At 42.7% G+C, this 17,585-nt stretch overlaps 1 protein-coding gene and 4 pseudogenes across 5 annotated transcripts in view; all 5 read right to left on the bottom strand.

Moving 5' to 3' along the window:
* LOC148542537 (uncharacterized) overlaps positions 1–17,585 on the bottom strand; it is a 58,136-nt gene that overhangs the window by 32,710 nt on the left and 7,841 nt on the right. For 4 of the 5 annotated variants that reach the window (XR_015877846.1, XR_015877847.1, XR_015877848.1 and 1 more), the window contains exon 2: positions 11,829–11,979. The exons of the other annotated variant lie outside the window; for it this stretch is intronic. Coding sequence is in view for 1 of the 4 variants with exons in the window: in XM_088468936.1 (XP_088325062.1) it covers positions 11,829–11,979 (151 nt within the window). In the remaining 3 variants the exon portion in view is untranslated. The remainder of the gene's footprint in view (positions 1–11,828; positions 11,980–17,585) is intronic. 5 annotated transcript variants of the gene reach the window in all.
* Positions 3,089–6,082, bottom strand: LOC148542541 (uncharacterized; annotated as a pseudogene).
* LOC148542540 (U2 spliceosomal RNA) lies at positions 6,813–6,912 on the bottom strand (annotated as a pseudogene).
* Positions 9,692–9,867, bottom strand: LOC148542539 (U2 spliceosomal RNA; annotated as a pseudogene).
* Positions 15,000–15,174, bottom strand: LOC148542538 (U2 spliceosomal RNA; annotated as a pseudogene).

Below are 17,585 nucleotides of genomic sequence, written 5' to 3'. Positions count from 1 at the left end.
TTATAACCAAGTTAACATTCCATCTATTGTAACCTAGAATCCTAATTTTGGTCAATACTTGAGCAAAGTGAACCTCTTGTAAACAACAAATTAATCTATTGTCTAAACCTCCAAGTAGACCAAATAAAAACCTGCTCTTATTAACATATCCTAATCTCAATATTTACTGTAAACAAGGACACCTGATCTTCCCAAAATGCACAATAACTAAAGCTGCATAAACTTAACACATATAGTACATTCAAAATCGTTTCTATGAAGTATTATGTATGTAAAACATCCACTATGGTCAGAATCCTAACATTCCAAAATTATGAATAACCACCTAAATATCTAAAATGTTAACAATTGCCCCTTTATGGCCATGGTAAATTATTTTGATTGACCACACATTAAACTAACGTAATTGTTCTCAATACATTTTGAAATATTTCTTCAAACCATTACTTTCTACACTAGCATTTAATTTCACCAATTTCAGCCGCTGCCCCTGCTAGTGGGACCACTCCCCTTCCTTGTCTGCGTGGTACTTCTTGCATGTTAATAGCAGGGGCAATGGCTGAAATTACAGTGGGTTCATTATCTTCTTCAGAAACATTACCTTTAAAAATGCCTTTACACAGGATATGAATCTTATTATGTTTTTTTGTTTTTGGTATCAGCTGTACTATCACCCCCAGCCGCATAAGGCGACAGGGGTGCGCTTGCGATCACTTTCTTTTGCATAGTAACGCTACCTTCCGGTGTGCGTATGCTACGTTGCCACATAATACCCTCGTGTTGCCACAGTTTTAAACAATCATTGTATTTAACCCTTTTGTTCAGTGATCTAATTAACCATATGTTATCTCTTACATTACTCAATACCTCTGAATCAAAACTGCCAATCTTGGGAAATTGTTTCATACATCCTTTGGTCATCTTGACCCATATGTCGCAGTATGCCATAGCGTACGCACCATACCTCGCATACATTATACACCTTGCTGAACCAGTTGGCCCTTGCTTAAGCAGCAACTCATCGACCATCTCTAGCGTTTGCTTTCCACCCATCTGGAAAAAGATTTTTCCAATGCTTTGCAACTCACCTCCTGCTAGAGATTTTGACCATGGACTAATTCACAAGCTGCGTCCACTCGCTTCCTCCCGCTATGCACAACTGACCGCTAATCATGATTGTCAGCGTACGCAGCGAGGAGCAGAAATATTGCCTATGCAATATTCTGCTTTCCTTTCCCTACTTTGAGTATATTCTAACTGGTAGCATTTAAGCATTCCATTAACACTTAACCTTGCCAGCGATTTCCTCCCACAACTCCAAGTCACAATCACAGTTTTATACGCAACCATGTGGTGTGTATGCAACCATGCGGTCCAATCGACAGATACTAACTTCCAATAAGCTTTGCGATTACTATTGGGTGTGTCTGCCGAAAACCCCTTGTTTTCGCCGAAAACAAAAATCCCTGATTTCGCTGCCAGTATACCTGCTGTGTATACCTACTCTGTTGCCCCTACTGTATCTGCCTCGTCAGACAGCCAACCGCACTGTACTATTTCAACAGTAACCACAACTTCAGGCACACATTCCACATTCACACACACCTTGTTTTCTGCACAGAAAAATGCTTTCCCAAATGATTGTAATAATTATTCAGAGGTGTTAACAAGTGATCACACACTACAACAGCACTATCTATCAAAATGATTGGTTAAACATGTGGCAACCTTACGGGAAGTACGAATACGCTATGTGAAATAAATCACATTAAATCACAAAATGATAAAGAAACGGATTTTCTTTTCTCTTGTCTCTAGGTCCTAATCAGTGCTCCTTAAATCACACAAAAGCTGACATTTGGTTTCACAACACAGTGATAAACAGACTTTGAACACAATGTGTTCTTACCCGTATATGACGCATCCCTCCATCCCTTGTTGAGGAACCAAAATCCGTATGCTCTGTGTAATTTCCGGTAACGTGATATCAGTTGCGAGCCCCCATCTATTAATGCTGTCTCCTTATAAAATAAATTGCTTTCCAATCGCATTTGTGATTCCAAAGTGCACAAAGTTATTTTATATGAAAATGGGTAACAAATAAAGTAGTTTAACAATTCAGATAAAATAACAGAAAAATACATAGTACAGCCCATACATACGCTAGCGCACTGAATCCAGCATGCAGTCATTCAGTCCTGAAACCTGCAGTCACAAAATGGAGATGACTGAGTGCTGGACTCAGGACACAGGTATATATACAATTCAGTTTACATTGGAAACAAAGGACACAGTTGGCAGGTTTTCATTAGTCCCGACTCCAAGTCAGTCTGGTTATTGGTCAGTTCACACAGTGTCATCAGGGGTATGGGTCAGTTCTCCAACAGTCTCTATTGTGCGTTTTCCCACTGAAGAACAAGTTTAAACTGGCTACAACACTACATACAGAAAATAGCATTCTAATCAGTAACTCCCTATTATCCAAAACTAGTGTACACACGGTGCGATCTCTTTGCTGATAGAAACGGATGTCTGCAAATAAACAGATATTTAGTATGATACCAAACATGACATGTCCACTGTATTCTGAACCTTAGATCACTTATAAATACATTTTACATCGTATTTATTAGCTACCAAATACCTCTACTAACTCTAGTTATTATTTATAATGTGTGGGAACCTTTTTATAAGTGAGTGGGTGTGTATATGTGTGCGTGTAATTGTGTTGTTTTCGCACCGGCACGCAAGTAGCATGCCGTTCACATGCTATCAGACAAGGGACGATAGTGTCGACAGATAATAATTGTATAAATGATTCCATCCAATCATCTGACTGACATCTGCACTATTCATTCAAAACTTAAACACCACAACAATTAACAAGGTCTATGGGTGTGGAGGGTAGAGAGTAAGGGAGGGGGAATCACAGGTTTGAAGTTTTATTGAAAGACAGACACATATATGGGTAGTATGAATAAATAGCAAAACATATCAACAAAACATCAGGCATTGTGGGGAAGGGGGCCACAGTCCCACTTCTTGTTGGATAGTCACACATGGGGAGAGGGGCAGAAGAAAGGGGGGTTTAGTCCTCTTCTTCCTCAGGGATGTCCATGATGGAATAGTCTCTTAGCAGGCTATGAATCAGCCTGCAACAGTCCTGGATAGACATCCTCTCCCTCCTTAGAATGAGGTGGTTCCTGGCATGCAACAAAGCATCCTGAAAACTGTTCATAAGGTGCCAGGCCTCCTGGATTGCCCCATAAGTGTGGGTGCCAGGAAATAGTCCATAAAGTACCGAGTGGTACAAAAGGCTGTTCCTTGGCACACAGTCTCTGATTTCATGTTCCAGGGTATCTAACAACAACTGTGCATAAGTATAGTCCCAAACAAGTGCATAGATGTTTCCTCATGTGAGATGCACCAGGGGCAATGTCTGTACCTGCACAGGTACGGGTTACGGGAGTGCATGAATGACCTTAGGGGCAGACCCCCTTGGAAGACCATCCATGACATGTACTTGTGTCTATTTGTGAGCCTTTTGCAGGCCACATTTTCCCAAACCTGTTAGGCAGTTGCTGAAGGGAGCCATGGAATAGGTTCCATAATGTATTTTGCTCTGATGAGCTTGTGGATAGTCTTAGGTTTCCACAAGTCAGGTTTAAATCACTCCAGTTGGTGCTCCTCACAAACTTGGACACATCCAGGTAGAACCAGGGAGTGTTCCAGTTGTAAGGGATGGAGCTGTCCCAATTGTCCCAGCGTAGGACCCTCCAAAGGGGTAGGAGGAAAAAGCAAGACATGGAGTTTCCTGCAGAGTCATTGTCAGTCTCACAGAAAGTCCTCTGTATACAGTTGCACACAAAGAAGGCTCTCAGCATGGTGGGGATATCAGGAATTCACTTTCAACCTTTTGAGGTGCTCCTTGTACATAATTGCCCGCTTAACTCTGTCGATCTTGGAGCCCCAGATTAAGTGAAACACTTGCCTTGTGATGGCCCTGCAGACCGTGACCAGAAGTGGCCAGGCCTGCGCTGTGTACTGCAGAACAGGAAGGTTCGTTTTGCAAAGTAGAAGTGCTTACCCTTCGATGGTAAGGTTTCTGAAGCTCCACAGTCCAAATTTTCTTTACAGAAGCAAGTCTCTCGTCCCAGCACTTCAGGGCCGCACCCTCACCACCAAACCAGACTCACTGAATGTTGATGAAGTCTGGCTTGACAGAATGGAGCAGAGGATGACAGGTACAACTGCCCGAGCAGCATAGCCTCTTGACTTCCTGCAGTTGACCTTTGCCCCTGAAGCTCGGCCGAAGTTCTCGCAGGTCTGGACAAGTGCTGTCACCAAACTCTGGTCTGCGCAGAAGACTGTGACGTCGTCCATATACAGCGAACACTTGGCCTTTCTACGGTCAGGACCCGGTGTGATGACCCCTCTGGTTTCTGTCTGATGCATACAGCCAGGAGCTCTATAACAAACAATTCCAGGAATTCCGCAGGTCTGGTCCAGGTGAATGATCTGTCCGATGACAACCTTCAGCCTGTTGGCAAGTCCTTGGCGAGGATCTTGTAGTCTATGTTCAGGAGAGAGATGGGCCTCCAATTTTTCAGCTCGCATCTCTCCCCTTTATGCTTACACAAGATCGTGATCAGTCTCTCCCTCAGAAAAGGAGGCATTTTGCCCTCCACCACCATCTCCTTGTATAGCTCAAGCAGGTCAAGGCCAATGAGGTCCCACAACGCTACATAGAGCTCTGCTGGGAGACCGTCACTGCCCGGGGTCCTGCCCTGCCTAAAGGATCTGGCGGCAGAGTGCAACGCATCCAATGCCAAGGGAACATCCATGGCTGCTTTACCTGCAGGTTTAATAGTGTCAGTGATACCTTACAGGAACTCTTCAGCCACACCACTGTCTGTTGTCTTCGGGGAGTAGAGGTCACAATAGTAGTCTGTGACAACTTTCATGATGCTCTCTTTCCCCTGCCTGAGAGTACCAGTCTCATCTCGCAGCTCAGTCAGGGGCGTGTGGCCAGAGTGGAGTTTCCTGAAAAAGAAAGAGTTACATTTCTCACCCTTCTGCAGGTTCTCCACCTTGGAACGGCAGACAATGCATCTGGCTTCCTCCTCAAAGTGCCTTTTCAGGCCCTTTTTGGTCTCCTCCAGATCACCTCTCACGTCTGTTGTCTACCTTTGACCTGGAAGAAACTGTGAATGTTAGCCTTAACATATTCCCATCAATCACTCATACATTCAAAATAACATTTATCATTCTTACATGTGATGTAGGCATCCTTCAGTTTGGCCAGCACCTCCAGCCTTACCAGCAGAGCACAGTTCAACTTCCAGGAGCCTGGGCCAGGAGGAAAACCATTGCCCAGGTCTCCTTGGAAGAGAGTGGCCCTGTGGTCACAGAAGAACCAGGAGAAGGTAGAAGGGGTGGGGATGGAAGGTTTCTTACCCTCCTGGTGCCTCTGCTGGCCTTGTCCAGTCACTGCTGCCGCATAGAATTTCACCCTGTTGGGGCAGTCTCTGTAGACATGTCTCACCTCCCCACAGAGGTTACATGTCTTCTGTGTGGGACAGTCCTTTTTGTCAAGTCCTGATAATTTACACTTCCTGCAGGCTGTCACCTTGCAGTCTCTTCCAAAGTGATCCTTCTCACCGCAGCTCTTGCAGTTTCGCGGCTGATCAGAGTAATGGAGAAATCCCGAAGATGCGCCCAGGGAGAAGTACTGTGGCAGGTGCCTGACTCCAACAGGATTCCAGTTGTCCTTCTGCAGCCTGACAATGATGGCCCACTTGCCTGTCCAGAAGCCATTCCTGTCCAGGATCTTGGAGGGGTCCTTGATCACTGCTCATAAACGGCCCAGGAAGGTAGCGATGTCTTTGCCAGGTGTGTGTGGGTTCCGCATTGAAACCGTCACCCACCTCTCCTCTCTTTGAATAGGGCAATTGCCCACAAAGTGAGAGAAAGGGGATTTAGGCCTCGCCGCTTTCACCGCTTCCCAATACCTCTTGCAGATGGCAAAGGTCACGTAAAAGATTCCCTTGAGGTAGTTCTGGATGCTGAGGGTTTCAGCCATCGAGAACAGCTGTTCAAGAACCATCTTCTTGCTGAAGGTATCGGTCGTCAGGTCTGGCATCTATCCATCCACCTCCTTCAGCTTCATCACCAAGGTCTGCCTCATCCAGGGCTCCAAGGCTGGGGTACCCTTGGGCTGGGTCTGGCTGGGTTTCCCGAGTTCTGCTGCTGGAGGGGTGGTGGAGGTAGATGGGACTGGGTCGAGCAGAGCTTTGGCCGGCTTTGGTCCCTTCTTTCCCTTCTTCCCGGCAGAGGTGGCTGGAGCGGAGGCTGGAGCCGGCACTGGCCATCTGTCCTGCTTCTTGCCTGGGGTTTAAAGTGGGGCTGGAGAAGGGTATGCACTGGTCGGAGGTTGGAAGTCGCTTTTGCAGAGGGCAGAGCAAACAAGTCTAATCCTCTGATGGTCAAAGTCCTTCCTCATAGCAGTCGGTCAGGCGCAGGGTCTAGTCGTCGTTGGTTGGAGGTCGGACGACTGCTTCACTGAGTCTAAAGTCTAACCCTCTGCTAGGTGTAATCCTTCTTCATTGCAGTTGCCGGTCTGGGGGTCGGCAGTTGCTTCTCCAGAGGGCAGAGCAGACAAGTCTAACCCTCGGCAGGTCGAAGTCCTTCCTCCTCACAGCAGTCTTTGTTCAGCTTCCTCAGCCGGTGCAGGCCCAGTATACACTGTCCGCTCTACCCTCATCAGTGTTAGGCCGAAGCCAGCATGCATCCACTGAGTGTTGGGGAACAGCAACAGGTCCTCTGGAGCCTGAGTGTAGCCAAACTTCAGTCAGTATAAACTGATAAGAACAGATACTACACTTGATCTTAGCCAAAAGGGCGAGAAATTTTTTTACACTCTAAAGAGAACAAGGGTTTCTCTTTTTAAGACATAAGCACTTTGACTTCTCCCTAAAGGGAATAGCATCAACAGCTTAGATATAGAGCAGCCCACAAGGGTCAAACCCACAACCTGACAAAAGGCAGAGAAAAAATTGTTTCCTTCTACACTTGATCTTAGACAAAAGGCAGAGAAGCATTAACCCATTAAGGACCAGGAATAAATGTGCTTTGTTCAGACCTTACTCATACAATCAAGGAGAATGGTACAGTAGCCACCAATTAACTCTAATAAGCGGCCTCCTGCCCTGTCCAAGGTGCTTCCAGCTACTGCATCGGTTAACCCCCAGCAAGGGCCAGATTTTATTTTTTTTTTTGCACCACTTTCTTTTAGCATAGGTTAGTTACAAGCAGACACACTCTTGTTTTATTTCCCATACTCTCTTGCTAGCTGCATGATTTGCATTGACACCGCCTCCTGCAAACCTCTGCCACACCCACCCAAAAGACTGTTTGCGGCCTTCCTTTCTTCGTGTCCCTGCAGTTTATTACAGTGTAACCCTTCATTGAAATGCTAAGGAACCTTGCTTGGAATGTTCACAGTGTCTACGGAATGTTCAGGAAGAAGAGAATGTTGACAGTCAGAACACAGAATGTTGGTACATTCTCATTCTAATTTTCAAACAACCAACATGCTACTCTGATGTCATTGTGTTCTGATGTTTACAAGTATTGCACTTGCTTGCTGAGGTCCATTGGAGGGAGAAACAGACCACGAGATGCTTTCTACCATTGATTGTCCTTGCAAATAGGGACCAAAAAATGTTTCTTGATGGTCGCACGATGCCGAAAGAGGCACATTTAAACCCGTAACAAAACCATTTATTGAAAAAAAATTGCTTGACAAAATGACCGCAAATTTCAAATGATTCAGCATGAACATAGTCTGCCAAATTTCCATGTGGGGACAAAGTTTGCAAAATATCCGAATGAAAAGTTGTCCGAATGAAAAGATGGGCAATTCTCGACTGCAAAAGTTCAATCTATACGTGTGGTTGACACTTAATGGTGCAAAAAGTGAAAAAGAGATACAAAGGAGGGGTGGGTGGAAAAAATTCCTATTGTGGCATCTGGGTGGGTTGAAGAATCAGGGCTCAAACAATAGAATATGTTCATTATGCAATAGGTTCCAGTGGCAAACGCAGGATTTTGAAAGGGGGGTTTCCAATACTTGGTTACAAAACCAATGACAAAAAATCTAACCACATACAGGCAGCACTCCTCGGGTACTCAATAATCAATACTCAATAATCCAAATTTGTTAATCCATTACTGTGCAACGTTTCAGATGAATTTATTACATATTTCATCAATGCCTTGACGAAATATGTAATAATTGCATCTGAAACGTTGCACAGTAATGGATTAACAAGCTTGGATTATTGAGTACCTGAGGAGCACTGCCTGTATGTGATTGTATGTTCAAGACTGAGTGGTCTGCTTAGTTCCTAGGATCTGCACCCCGCGTGTTTAATTTTTTTATTTGGAGTCTACTTGACTATATTTATATGGAGCTTTTCAGCTCCTTGAAGAAATAAAAAGGCGGCACCGCAAACATACACAGTGACATATACACGCACATAGAGGCACACACTGACACAGACACACTAACACACACTGCACTGACACAGACACACTAACAGACACACTGCACTGACAAAGCATACACACACACACACTGACACACATATACACTGACAAAGCCTAGACACACACACTGACATGCATATACACTGACAAAGCCTAGACACACACACACAGAGACTGACACACACACACTGACAGACACTGCACTGACAAAGCCTTTACACACACACTACAAAGAAACAAGCAACAGTGATCTGCAGAAATGAATAATGATTTTGCCTTAAATTGAATTGACAAAGCCTATACACACACACACACACTGACATAGCCTATACACATACACAGACTGACACACACTGACAGCCTATACACACACACTGACAAAGCCTACTCACACACAGAGACTGACACACACACACTGACAAAGCCTATACACACACAGACTGGCACACTGACAAAGATCACCCTCCCCCCACATGTAAAACATTACACCCACCTGTGGTGCGGCTCTGGGAGAGAGCACTGGTCACTGTCAAGCAGCAGGCTCTGATGTCTCAGCCTCCAACAATGCCGGTGTGCTGTGCCCTATGAGAACTGCCCGGGAGGAGCTGTGTGCAAGCGCTGCAGCTCCCCCTACAGGCAGCTCAGCCAGGGACAGTTGCCGAGCTCACATGTTTTAAACAAAAAAAAAATTATTGTTAAGCTGGGCTGCGATGGAGTGGTATGCAGGGGGGGTTTCTAGGTACTCAGAAACCCCCCTGCGTGCGCTGGTGGGTTCTTTATGCAATTGATTTGCCAATTTCTCTGCAACTCCATGTTAAAGATATATCATTTGAGTTCAGCCCCAGAAATAGGCCTAAATGGAGAAAATAAAATGGAGACACAGTAAGACACCAGACAAGATGACACCAAATAAACAGATCTTGTTTATTTTCAGTTGTTACGTACATAAACCAAATGAAGTGTTAATAAGTGCCAAAGTGCAAGCAGGTGAGTGCAGGAGGCGCAGCAGGTGGTGGTATTGTCATTTGATTGCATGACGTGCAGACACAGGCAAAAGAGTAGTTTGTTTAATCTGTAAAAATGAAACAAAGTGAAATGAAAGAGTTAAATAGTTCTTTTCTATTTTTGGATAACAGTTTAGGAAAGGTGCACCAGTCCTGGAAGTAATGCAATACCAGGTCAATGCTTGGAGTGGACAGAGCAAGCTCTTCTTCCATCTCCCTGTTCTAAAAATCCATTTAATATATGGCCTCCAGATAGGGGGTGTATCAGATATTAAACAGATAAGAACAGATATATATTTTATTTAAAACCACTCAGTGGTGTGTATTAAACAGTCTGCTCCAAAAGGAACTTCTGCAAGAACTACCTAAGTCTTGCAAGTTTTAACACATTTATCTTGTTGGTCTTTATTTCTTATTTCTTTTTAACTTAAAGTGACTATTCAAATTACATAACCCTGCCTCTTTTCTTTGCATTTTCCCTCCAATTCACAAACAGACACACCCCAAACACTAGGCTTGGGGGCATTTTAAACAAAAAAATTATTTTAAGCCTTCAGGGATTACAGAATTTCCACATTTTTCAAACCCCATATACAACAAATGTTCTTTCGAAATCCTTCTTAAATAAATAAATGACATGCAATCAACCACTACTTCTCAGATTTTTTCACATTATCTCCAATGGTTTTTAACTCCTCCAAAAATAACTGGATAAGAGGGTTCCAGTCTCATAGAATTATCCAACTCTTCCAAACCGATTGGATAAGAGGGATCTATCCTATCAGACTCCACCACTCTAGGCTTTTTACTTTTGCTCCTTTTTTATTTTAATTTGAGAAACGCCAGCTGCCTCTTTTCCCTTTTCAAGTCTTAATCCACTTTCCTACATATTAACACTTTCCGCATGTTACACAATGTGCAGTCTTATCATCCTTCTTTGCACCTTCCCCCTTATTCTCTTTAAGTGCAGAATTAACTTTTCCCTGGGCTTCAGTCTCCATACTTTCTTTAAGGTCGTTTACTGCACTTTCCTTGCTGCTTCATATACTCTGGAACATATGGCCAGGACTTGTCCAAAGAACCACAGATATCACACCTCCTTGCCTCTGGACACCTTGCACCCTCATGAGCAGGCTTTTTACAATTTCTACATTTCTTTTCTTCAGGACAGTCTTTTTGTACATGGCCATATCAAAAACACTTCCTACAAAATGTAGGTTGGCCAGGGTAATACAAGAACCCATGTTTTTTCCTCACATTTGAAATTTGCAGGTTGGTGCTTAACCCCTCCAATTCCACTTCGATCCGACTTAAATGTAGTAAACTTCTCCACCTTTTAAATTTGCACAATACTGTGACACTAAAAATACAACCAAATCCAAGTCTGTGTATGGGTCATAAGGATGTACATACAGGGGTCTCTCAGGTGACAAAAACAATTCAGTCAGCTTAAAGCCATTCATAACAGTACTTGTGCTTTTCAAACAGTTCTTTAACCTTCCACAGGCATCAAAACAATGATTCTGATTATAGAGGGTAATATCTTACATACCAGTCTTCTGGAAATCCTGTAAGCAAAAGATTTCACCTTTTTCAATACCAGCTAATCCATTCAGTATTTTTTCCACTACAAACTTTAAATCGACATCCTCCCTGGTTACTAGGTCGACCTCCAAACGAAAGGTATTGTGGACCATCTTCAAAAAAGGATCCAAATCCAGACACACAAAATCCATACTTACCCTTTTTCTTCCTTCCATCTCCAATAGCATTCAAGGAACCGGCTCCTAACCTCACTATCCTCCAATTAGTTCACATTCATTTTCCATATACCCTCCCCATAACTACCTCTTCCCTTATGTTCTATTCTACACCTAACACAATCATGATCCCAAAAACCCTCCCTCTCCTTTCCAAACAAACATGAATTATTTCGACACAAACACATAATCCACACATGACTCAATCATACCTCTATCAGCCTTGTAGGTCGCCAATGGCTCTCTTATACTGCATTCTCTCACCACAGCCTTCAGTGAAAAATCAACAAGCATACTCTTCAACATATTTCCCGTGACATCGATCTTCATCTCAGTCATACCTCTCTTTACCCCTCTTTCAATCACACAATTCATATCTCCAACAATCACCACCGGCATCCTTCCAATCAGATAATACACCAATTTCTCCACCAAACATTTCCTTTTACTTTTGTCAGCGTGAGCATATAAATTACACAAATTGAAATGTTAAATGTAACTAAAATGCACCTACCTGCTTCTATAATAGTGTACAACTGCACCTTAAAGCTAATCCCCTTCACTCGAACCCCTATACCATCATTCTTATTTTCTGCAGAGCCGCTCCACACTGACTCCCTGCACCTCCATTCTTCTCTCTTAGGAGATTCTGACAGCCCACATTCCTGCAAACAGAAAATATTTCCATCAAGACCCCCAAAAAAGTCCAGTATAGCCGCCCTCCTTGCCTTAGAATTGCACCCTCTCACATTAAGGGATGCAAGGGCTATAGCTCTCTTTCCCCTCAATCACAAGATAGCTATCTCACACAGCATCCCCCTCCTCAGGTCATATCATCTCCTTCCCTCTCCCCATCCCTCCCGTAGTGGCTGACTGGCTGCATCCTCCTCACTGCAGCCTCTTCCAAAAAGCCCTGTCCGGAGTGCCCTGTCCTGACTGACTCCTGCCAGAGAAGCAGGATTTGGCATCCTCTCAATACCCATTATCGGCATGTTTGTAAAAATCTTAAACTTATTGTAAATTTTAAGTCCTGTGTCCTTTTCCTTTCCTCAATGCGGAGCTTCTTTGCCTTACCCTGTCCGCTCCTCTGTCTCAGAACAGCCGGTGTTCTGCTATAATCCGTGTCGGACTCACTGCCTAGCACGGAGCTCCACACTGACACGTCTTCCGATACAGCATCCTCCAAGGTCTCCGTCGAGGACACCATGCTGACTTGACTGATAGGGACTGTAAATGGGGCTGCTCAGTGATAAGCCACCCGGACTTCCCACTACTGATTCAAATGGCAAAGCTGTTACTAGGAGCGGAGTCAAGGGAAATACCGGCACCGGGGTCTTTAGTATCTGGCAGTACCTGGAGCTTTGAACAGGCGCCGGGGTATCATTAAACTCTTATTCCACAGGGAGTACTTCATTATTAATCATTTATATGATACCGTCTGCTGCTGCAGAAATCCAATCCACAAACTCCTGTGCCTCAACCTCCGCACATTCCATTTCCTCCTCATACTCTCTCCGTTCATTTTTCTTTTTTTCATACTTTTCTACATTTAACAGGGCATACTGCTCTGCAGACTTCCCCTTTCCCATTTCTTCCTCCACTTTGGGACAGTCACGGACAAAGTGACTACCTTCCCCACAAAAGTCACATCATCTTGGGTCTGGGCATTCACCTGCCTCACGTCCTGGTTTTTGACAATTTCTGCAGTTTTTCACATTTGAACAATCTTCCTTTCAATGCCCAAAGATCCTGCACTTGCTGCAGAAGTATGGCTGGTCATAGTAATATAGGTAGCCCCTAAAATCACCAATTAAGAACGCAGGTGGGTGCTTCAGGCCTCCAACACCATTTTTATCAGGTTTGAAATGCACCCAAAATCTCCAGCTACCATTGAATATGCCAATTACATTATTTTGCATAAAACCACCTCACATGACTGCAGTATTGTTTTAAAAATGCCCAGGATATAACCCAACTCCGTAAAGGGATCATACAAATGGATGGTGAGGGCCCTCTCTTCAGAAAGAGCACCTCTATACCTTGCATTATAGGACTTTTCTTATTCCTTTCCATACCAATAAGAACGTCACAATATACCCCATGTTCCACAAAAGTCGCGTCCAACAAGTACATAGCCGGGATCTCCTGCACACACAAGATTTCTCTCCTTTGTACTCCAATTAACCCTTCTAGAACAATCTCTACCAGACACCTTAAAGATCCGTTTCATGTCGCTCTTGTCACCCTCACCCGCATCGTGTTCTTCACAGTAGACATCCTGGTTTTCTTACTAGAAAGTCCTCCAGCACCTGCAAAAAACACTATCCCTCCTCATTATCCTGGGTCCCTCCCAAAGAACGACCGCTGAATGCCTCTCGGCCCAGATCTGTGCAGCAGAACACCACACTAGCTCTTAGCCAAAAGGCAGAGAAGCGATAACCCATTAAGCGGCTGGAAAAAAACACGCTTCATTCAGACCAAACTCACAAAATCAAGGAGAATGCTACAGCAACCACCCTCCAATTAACTCTAATGAGCGGCAGCCTAAAAGAGCCTCCTGTTGCTTGCTGCTCTGTCCAAGGTGCTTCCAGCTACTGCACTGACTGACCCACAGCAAGGCCCGGATTTTTGGCATCACTTTATTTTAGCATATGCTACAAGAAGATGCACTCTGGATTTCTTTCTTACTCTCTTGCTAGCTGCATGATTTGCATTGGAACCTCCTCCTGCAAGCTTCTGCGCGGCCTTCCTTTCTTTATGCCGTGTCCCTGCAGTTAATTAAACAGTCTGAAACCTTCATTGAAATGTTAAGAAACCGTCCTCAGAATGTTCAGTGTCTACGGAATGTCCAGGAATGGTTGCCATCCAGGGCAACAGAATGTTGAAAGTCAGCTTGCAAATTAAAATATTCAAACAACATTCTACTCTGATGTCATAATCTTCTGATGTTTACAGGCATTGCAGTTGCTTGCTGAGGCCCATTTGAGGGAGACACAGACCAATATATGCTTTATATCATTGTCCTTGCAGATGGGGAAAACAAATGCTTGCAGCTGGTACCATAACACTGAAAGAAGCAAATTCAAGCCCATACCAATACAAAATATCGAAAAAAAAAAAAAAAAAGTTTGACAAAATGACTGCAAATTTCAAATGATTAAACGTGAACATACTCTGGCAAATTTCTATATGGGGACAAACGTTCAATCTATCCATGTGCTTGACATTGCAATGGTGTAAAAAGTGAAAAAAAGATGCAAAGGAGGGGAAAAAATGTGGCGTCGTGTGGGTGGTGTGGATAATCGGGCTAATATGTTCTTTATGCAACTGATTTACCAATTACTCTGCAACTCCATGTTAAAGATATATATTTTGAGTTCAGCCCCAGACATAGGCCTAAATGGAGAAAATAAAATGGAGACACAGTAAGACACCAGACAAGATGACACCAAATAAACAGATCTTGTTTATTTTCAGTTGTTACTTACATAAAAGAAATGAAGTGTTAATAAGTGCCAAAGTGCAAGCAGGTGAGTGCAGGAGGCGCAGCAGGTGGTGGTATTGTCATTTGATTGCATGACGTGCAGACACAGGCAAAAGAGTAGTTTGTTTCATTTTTTCCAGATGCAACAAAGTCAAACGTAAGAGTTAAATAGTTATTTTCTATTTTTGGATAACAGTATAGGAAAGGTGCACCGGTCCTGGAAGTAATGCAATACCAGGTCAATGTGTGGAGTGGACAGAGCAAGCTCTTCTTCCATCTCCCTGTTCTAAAAATCCATTTAATATATGGTCCCCAGATAAGAGGTGTATCAGATATTAAACTGATAAGAACAGATTTTTATTTTTTTTTAAACCATTCAGTACTGATCGTTCTCCAACCACCAAGGGTAGAAGCGGCTCAACACATCACAGGTTTCATTTTTTATTATAAAAATTAAATTGAACATTACAGTCACCAAAAAGAAATAATAGTGCATAAAAACATTGCTTCAACATGACAGTAAACAATTCTAGAGAAAAAATAGAATTAATTGAAAAGTACCCAGTCCTTCCATTTTCGATGCTTCCACATCCCTTCTGCATCAGGGTCATTTGTTTTATGTTTCTCCCATCTGTAGCACAGATAAAGCTTACCCAATACCATCCTCCATCTCAATATTCTCCTTCTTAAAAATATACAAATTCCTTACATTCCACAATACTTCAGCCAAGCCACAAGCCACAAACAACCATAGCAATCATTTACCTTTCCACATGCACCCAGACCAAACATAGCCACCTTCCATGTCATCATTTGAACCCTAGTCACCTCTTTACATAATCTACCCAGTTTCTTCCACACTTTCCTTGCATAACCACAATTCCAAAAAAACATACAAACAACTCTCACATCCCTTACACAACCGATCTTACCAGATCTCTTTTCTTTTGAAATACTCACACCGGATGCAGTTTCATCCATACAATTTCTCTTTGTCTATTTGATTGTCCTTTTATACTTATTTGTTTCCAAACTTTCACACTAACATGAGATGACAAACCATCAATCACACAAACTTCTTCTCCATCTTTCAATCTCTTAACAATCTTTTTCTTATCACGCCATTCACTCACATCCAACAAATCACAGTTTCTAAGAAAAAACTCAATCACACCGTACCACTTACATACGCTATGGGCATAGAATTTTTCTTCTCTCACCATTTTAATTCATATAACATCCAACCAGCCATATATCGCATCATACACGCTGCTTTCGTCTCACCATTCAACAAACGCAGAACTTGTACAGTATAATTAATACCAAAGGAAATATCCAAATTAGGAAAATTTAAACTCCCATTTTTCCCATCCTTATACAGATGCTCACTTTTTGGCCTCTCCATTTTGCTCCCCCAAAGGAATAAAAACAAAATTCTGTTTAGCTTTTTAACTACCAAAGGTCCAGGAGGGAAAACATTTGCAACATAAAGTAACATAGGCAAAATAACAGCCTTTATTATCATCAGGACTTTCCCATAAACCGATAGTTTTCTTAAATTCCCAAAATTTATTTTTTTAACCACTTTCCTACCTACCTCATCCCAACTCTTTCCCATTCAAAGATTCATCAAAAACCACACCCAACACTTTTAAACCACCTTGCACACAATCCAGCTGCCCATCCTTTATATCATTACCACCAAAACATTTTATTTTAGACTTCTGCCAATTCACATTAAAAGCAGATCCGCCACAAAAGATTTTAACTTTCAATTTCACTCTATCCAAAGTCGCTTTACTCTCACCAACAACCACAACATCATCCATATACGCCAAAGCTTTCACACATTCACCCTTACACCCAGGTACCAAGAAACCATGCACAACTTTATCCTTTCGCAACAGACACAACAATGGTTCTAAGACACAGATAAAAAGAATTGGAGACAACGGACACCCTTGCCTAACACCTGAATCTATCTTCAGATGCTCACTTAAAAAACATTTACTAAGACTACTAAACGCACCCTCATACAAAATCCGAATCCAATCAACAAACACATTTGAAAAACCCATGCGTTCTAACACTTTAAACATAAACTCATGATCCACTCTTATCATACGCTTTTTCAAAATCCAACGCCATCACATACAACATTCTTTTCCTTCCTAATGTATCACCAATCATATCCCGAAACAACATCAAATTATCATGCACACGTCTACCAGGCACCGCAAACACATGTTCTTCTCTTATTACTTGTGAAATAATTGTTTTCATCTGACTTGCTAAACAATTTGCAACAATTTTGTAGTCTGTATTTAAAAGAGTAATAAGATACCAATTAGCCAATACTTTCCTATCACCTTTCTTATGGGGTAACACCACCACACCCTCTTTTGATAGCATCATTCATACATCGATTCTTAAAAATTAGGGGTGTGCACCGGCCACTTTTCGTGTTTTGTGTTTTGGTTTTGGATCTGGATCTTTCTTCGTGTTTTGGATCTGGATTGGTTTTGCCAAAACCACCCTTCCGTGTTTTGGGTTCTGGGTTTTGTGTTTTGGATCTGTATTTTTTTGAAAAAAAGCATAAAAACAGCTAAAATCACAGAATTTGTAGGTTTTTCTGCTCCTATGCTATTATTAACCTCAATAACCTTAATTTCCACTCATTTCCAGTCTATTCTGAACACCTCACACCTCACAATAGTGTTTTTATGTCCAAAAGGTTGCACCGAGGTAGCTGGATGACTATGCTAAGCGACACGAGTGGGCGGCACA

The sequence above is a fragment of the Taudactylus pleione genome, unplaced genomic scaffold, assembly GCF_031769625.1.
Source record: "Taudactylus pleione unplaced genomic scaffold, aTauple2 ptg000012l, whole genome shotgun sequence".
NCBI classification, from domain to species: domain Eukaryota; kingdom Metazoa; phylum Chordata; class Amphibia; order Anura; family Myobatrachidae; genus Taudactylus; species Taudactylus pleione.
The sequence above is the reverse complement of the archived record's forward strand: the minus strand, read 5'-3'. Positions and strand labels throughout refer to the sequence as shown.